This window comes from Coenobita brevimanus, chromosome 94 (genome assembly GCF_032717465.1).
Source record: "Coenobita brevimanus isolate Jiangsu-jjx chromosome 94, ASM3271746v2, whole genome shotgun sequence".
In the NCBI taxonomy this organism is placed as follows: domain Eukaryota; kingdom Metazoa; phylum Arthropoda; class Malacostraca; order Decapoda; family Coenobitidae; genus Coenobita; species Coenobita brevimanus.
Genome location: NC_137047.1, coordinates 35,587,442 through 35,594,057, shown reverse-complemented (window position 1 = coordinate 35,594,057; position 6,616 = coordinate 35,587,442). Strand labels below are relative to the sequence as shown.

The window sequence follows — 6,616 nt, the reverse complement described above, 5'->3', positions numbered from 1 at the left end:
GCCATGATTCTGTTACCGCTATTACATCCTGATATTTGGCAAGAACATAAACCTCTAAATCAGAAAGTTTGCTTTGCAAACCATGCACGTTCAAAAGAAGAGCCTTAATATCCATACATCCATTTCTCAGTTTATGATTCACGACGTCTACATTGACTCGTCAACAGGCCTCGTATGATGAGTGCTTTTTTGCCAGAAAAAAAGCACTGCATCATCCAATAAATGACCTAGATGAGCAAAGCCAACCTTATTTAAGTGTAGATCATCATGTATATAGCCGGCTGCTTATAAAAGTGATTCCAGATGTTTAAGAACTCAGCACCCTCCTGTAAGCAAAGCTCCTTAATACGATTATTTCAGGTAAAAGCCTTGCTATAAAAGACACTGCTTGCTGCAGTCCTGGGGAGAAAACCTGAAATGAGAATATTATTAGTTTTTTCTTTGAAATGCTGGAGCATCAACTTGAAGTTGTTCAGGAGCTTTTCAGATCTGGTTTGCATTACATTGTTGGTTCCTGGGTGTATGATAACCAGACTGTCATTAGTTGTACCCTTCCAAAACTGTGTCCACAATCTCAGTTGCATCATCAGGTCCGGCACCTGGAATGAAATATCGTTTTCTTTTAGTTGGTGCTCTGCCGTAGAACTCCATGAACTGTCCACAGATGATTGAGTCCGCAGCCAGTCGAGCCTCACGGGTATCTTCAGGTGTCTGCCAATACCCTCACTATATCGAACCACGCCAGTCCGAAAAAAGCGAAAGTCCAATAAAAGCAATATCTGGACTTCTCATCCGTTTCTTTATTCCAAGAAACATGCTTGTCATCCTTGTAGTTATTCTCTCTCTCTCTCTCTGCCCCAGCACTGGGCACTTCCATTTTACTTCACACATCTTTGTCTTCGTCAGAAGATGCATTGAACGGGTTAGATTTAGAATGTCTTACTGTTGAGTACCTCTGCCTAAGGAAACAATTATGCTGAGAAATGTGTATCGTGCGCGAGACTCATAGGTTACATCTAACCACCACCGTCCGAGATTTACCCAGTACCAAACCATTACCAAGCGCAGGATACTGTTGCCCATCACTACTAGGGCTAATTGGTATATTTTTCTTGGTACAAGTCATTGTGCACGATTTTATATTAATGTTCCTTACTAGGATGTTTACCATGACGGTAATTGAAATAATCATAGAACATAATATTTGTAGGTGTACATTATCGATGGTCCGCATTTGCGCGCGACAATAAAGGCAAATTTGATACTGAAATTTGGGAGAAATACGTATACAGTAAAATGCAAAAGTTACTATTTTAACCTACCACCGGCCTCCAATGGTTTAGTAATAGAAGAAGAAGAGGAAGTAGTGGTAGTCGTAGTAGTAGTAATAGTAGTAGTAGTAGTAGTACGTGTTGTTGTTGTTGTAGTTGTTGTTGTTGTTGTAATAGTAGTAGTTGAGTAGTAGTAGTAGAAGTAGTACGTGTTGTTGTTGTTGTAGTTGTTGTTGTTGTTGTAATAGTAGTAGTTGTAGTAGTAGTAGTAGTAGTAGTAGCAATCGTAGTAGTAGTAGTAGCAGTAGTAGTAGAAGTTGTAGTAGTAACAATCTAAGTTCATCTGAATGTGCTGCAGTTACCCCCCTCCTGCAGTCCACCATCCGTCCTTTGGGGATAGGATGGGAGCTGAGGGGCATTTGCATGACCAGGCATCAGAGGTGCCCAGCTATGTCAGTTCCTTCGCAAAGCCAACGTTTTACTAATAAACAGAACAGGGAATTGTTGTGAGATTTACTAAATATCCTCACTGTCAGCACAGCTAACTGGGGTAAACAGAACACTAGAGTAGATGGAACTCTTAACTGTACCGAGAATAAAGGTATAAGGGCCGATTTCAGAAGGATGGTCTAAACCCTGGGATAGAGGCTGATTCAAACTTAGGATTACATAATAAATGATCGCAGATCATAGCCTGCGTTTAGCTCTCGGAAAGGTTCAAATCTTCGTTCTGAATATCGGTAATCCCGAATTTTGTTGCAATCCACGTTTAAAAACTGGCCTCAGGTTCAAAACTCGGACCTGAATATTTGCTTCAGAGACTGTTTTTTATGTAACAACAACTTGTAATGGACGAGGTGCTTAAAGGAAAACAGTCACCTATTAACAAGTACAGTATGACGATCACCCAGAGGTCCATGTGGGGAAATACCAGAAGATACACATATCGTGAAGAAAACAATCAGTGCGTGAAAGGAAGTGATGTCAAAAACATTTAACATGAAAACGAAGGAATCAAATGTTGATAACAGCTACACTGTGGACGGTTTTACGCAGTCATTTTCGTTTGGGCAAAAATATGAAGATAAACAAATACTGTGCAACTAGGTTATATTACAAAGTTCTAGAGATATTCATCATACATGTATACAACATCATATACAACTAATGCCTCAGTGACATATGGATGTCACAATATCTTTTGTTGAGAATAAATATGTAAAAAAATTTATGAAATACGGTAAATGCTTACTGAAAATTAATTTACCAATAACTGTGATACAGGACAGTAGACTCAAGACTGAAATTATAAAGGACATGCCTCACAGCAAAGGATGATAATTCACAGGCATCACTGATACCTTGCAATTAATGTATTTTGTAATATTTTATAGATACTATACTTAGTGAACACAAACATGATTCGCTGGCCTGGCTACCAAGACACCACTGCTGAATCCTCTCATGGTCGCGATTTCTCTTTCATTTTATTGTAGCTAACGCCAGGCGATTATCTTCAACTGAAAGTGAATCATAGAAGCATAAGTGTTAGCCTACTTCTGTTACAAATAACCCTCTCGTTGTCAGAACAACTCTCGTAATTTATTATGGCTGTCGTCAGAGGATTCTAACATCTGTGAACATGAAACCAGTGACGTTCTGCTAGTATGCGATTTATGAACTACTAGCAGGGTACTCTGGGATGTAACACCATAATCGTGCATAACAGGATTAAATGGGACCCTGGATGGTCATTCCCTCTGTGGGAGAAGACCGCCAGGGTCCATGTTACTTACCGGCAGTAAACCTATGATCCTCCTTGGGCCTATAACCCCTGGGATATATCCTGCATTGACCTATTCCTACCATGATCCTATTTTCCCACTACCCAACCACCCACCCCACACACCCTGCTCACCCCACCAAACCGTCCACCCATCCGACCCTCTTGACCCAATGTAGTTAATATGATACGGTTATTGAAATAAAGAGCTGAAAGGTAAGAGACTACCACGTTTCCACTATGCTGATTGTTCCTAATTACTGCAGTTCCAATATTCTCCATCAAGTGCGCCATTTTAGCTATTGCAATGTACACAATTAAATTAGCTGTAGAAAGGTACACCTGTTAGAGGTGTTTTGTGAGTTCCATGTACATCCCCCTCGATTTCCACAAAAGACATATATATATATATATATATATATATATATATATATATATATATATATATATATATATATGACCTTAACCTTATGACCTTAACCTGTCCTATTGCTCCAGTACGGCCTGTGGATGCGCCAAAGAAACGTCGGTAGTGGAACTTCGGAGCTGCTGATTGAGAGGCCCTCATGCAGTACTTCTTTGATTTTCCCTGGACTGCATATTGCTTTCATGGCTGAGAGCCAGTGTGCCATGCACATTACGGAGGTTATTCTCTCGGACATGGAATCATACATTCCTTTCTCATATCCTTTGACTAATGCAAAGAAACCTTGGTTTAAAGAAACTGACAGATCTACCTTGGTTTAGTATGTGAGTGATAAAGGTTTGGCACAAAGGCCAGGCACTAGGACCGATGTGGTCATTCAGTGCCTAATAACTAAAAAGAAAAAGAAAAACTGAAATAAAGAGAACACCATAAAATCGATATGTTAAATGTCGTAAAGTATATCACATTCTGATAAAAATTTCGCAACCTTAAAAATATCTGCAGAAATACCCAAAATGTCGGAGACACTGCGGGTATCAAAACCCACAGTGCCCCGGAGAGTATGAAATTTCCTGCAGTGAACTAAACCATGTTCCACCGTCACAGGGACGTGACAAGCCTCACAAAAGGGAGCGTCTCCGCCAGATAAAATGTGGCGGTGTGTTAATCGTGTATGACCTATATGAAGTCTGGTCAGAACAACATCCAAGCGCCTGCTCGGGGTGCTGTCTGACACCAGCCAAACCTGCACAGAAGGATGCATTGCTTTCAGTTTATTGTTTATAACAGTGGGGGATGACCACCTCTCCTGCCACTTCCTCCTGATAAAAACTGATATATGTCGCCTAAGATCGGCAAAAGGGACAGGAAAGTTGCCTAAAGTACCATGAACGGTTTTCTTAGCTGCGACATCTGCCTCCTCGTTGCCTGGCAAACCTACGTGAGCAGGAATCCAGCAAAATTGAAGTCTTTTGCGACGGGAAGCTAAACGATACAGCCACTCCTGAATTTGCTGGACCAAAGGGTGATTGCTGGAAAAATTCTGAATGGCTGTAAGGGCACTCAGTGAGTCAGAGTATAGGGTAAACTGGCTGTCCCTACTGTCATAAGCTAGTTTTAATGCATGGACAATAGCGTGAAGCTCAGAGGTAAAAACTGAAGTGGCACCATGGAGTCTCGCCTGATGCACAGTTTCCTCAAGGATTACTGAGCAGCCAATGCCAGAATCCAATTTTGACCCATCTGTGTAAATTTTAGTGGTTAAAGCATGAATCTGAGAATGTTCAAGAAACAGGGCTTTAACTTCAGCTGAACATCTCGAATGCTTAGTACAGGCCGGTTTGCAAACATGGGCCTCTGGAATAATCCAAGGAGGGATCGGAGAATAAGAAATTTGCCGTACCTGGACTTTGTGGAAGAAGGTGTCCTGTAAAAACCCATGCATACGGATATGAAGAGGCCTTGGAAAACTCTTACGTTCCTCATACTTCCGTGCCAGACGAAAGTCCTTCATCAGACGGTAAACAGGGTTAGACAGAGAAGTCTGAGTCTTAAACATTAGCCGCAAACTAAGGTCCACTCTGCGAAGATCCAAGGGTAGCTCACCCGCCATAATGTACAGACTCTCTGCAGGGGTAGTGCGGAAGGCACCCGTGCAGATTCTCGTTGCTGAGTTATGAATAGGGTCTAAAAGCTTAAGGGTAGACTTGGCCGCTGAGGAGTATATCTGGCAATTATACTCCAATTTGGAACGACATAGGGCATCATATAGTCGGAGAAGTGCTGGTCTGTCAGTACCCCAAAACTTCCCACTAAGAACCTTAAGGATATCTAGAGACCGTGTAACAGTGGCCTTTAGCTGTAGAATATGATCCTTCCAAGTGAGTCTACTGTCAAGAGTAAGCCCAAAGAAATGCACCTTATCTTCATAGGGCAAGATGTTATCTCCCAGGAGTAGGTGAGGAACTGCTGCTGAATTCATCCTCGAGAACTTGATAGCCACGTTTTTTGGGGGGAGAGAAGCGATAGCCCCACTCCTCAGCCCACATTTGTGCTGCATTGATGGCATTTTGCAACCGCAGTCTTGCAGTATTAGGGTCGGCTGCAGTACAGTATATGGCAAAGTCATCAACAAAGAGTGAACTCTGGATCATAGCTTCATTCTCAACTCTTTCCTCTACTCCATTGATGGCCATGATGAAACATGTGACACTTAAAACGCTGCATTGGGGTACCCCCTCGGGTTGCAGAACTTTGGGAGAGACTGTGCGACCAATTCGGACTCGGATATAACACGTGTGAAGAAAACTCTGCAGGAACTGGAACATGGTCCCACACAAACCTTTAGATCGTAAGCTGGACAATACACCCAAACGCCATGTTGTATCATATGCTTTCTCTAAGTCAAAAAAGACCCCTAGAGTATGCTTGTTAGTAATGAATCCATTCTGAATATCTGTTGTCAGGCGCAAAAGAGGGTCCATAGTGGATTGATTTCTACGAAAGCCGAACTGCATGGAGGAAATGTGGCCTCCAGTCTCCAGCCACCAGACTAACCTATGGTTAACCATCTTCTCAAATAATTTGCACAAACAACTGGTAAGTGCTATAGGTCTATAACTTGTTGAAAGTGTGGCATCTCTTCCAGGCTTAGGAATGGGAATAATGACTGACGTCCTCCAGCTCTTGGGAATGGTGGCGGAAAACCAAATTGCATTGTAAATATCTAGCAAAAGTTGCAGATACCCATGTGGAATGTGGCGAATCATGTCGTAATGTATGCCATCTTCGCCAGGAGCAGATGACCCTGTGGCTTGTAGGGCTTGAGTCAATTCTCGGAATGTAAGAGGCCTATTATATACTTCCTGGTCCAACACAGCCGATGGACGCCCTACTGAGCCGGAACTACTTGCATGGTCCAGCACTGCAGAGCCCAAAAGAGGTACTGACTGGCGCCCTGCTGAACCTGAAATATTGGCAAAATAGTGTACAAGGATGTTAGACACCTTTTCCTGGTCTGAAACCACAGCTCCATCCACCTTCAGACAAGGAGGTGGGTGGGGAGCAAATTTACCAGACAGCTTCCTCACTTTAGCCCAAACTCTCCCTATGGGTGTTTTAGATGTAACTATCTAT

At 42.4% G+C, this 6,616-nt stretch overlaps 1 protein-coding gene across 1 annotated transcript; it reads right to left on the bottom strand.

Moving 5' to 3' along the window:
* Positions 1 to 540: 540 nt before the first annotated feature.
* On the bottom strand, positions 541 to 5,549 carry LOC145412884 (uncharacterized). The gene is made up of 3 exons (XM_080282682.1): positions 4,884 to 5,549; positions 4,422 to 4,754; positions 541 to 711 (listed from the first exon to the last, which is right to left on the bottom strand). The coding sequence occupies exons 1-3, from the start codon at positions 5,547 to 5,549 to the stop codon at positions 541 to 543; spliced, it is 1,170 nt and encodes a 389-aa protein (XP_080138808.1).
* Between the last annotated feature and the right edge of the window lie 1,067 nt (positions 5,550 to 6,616).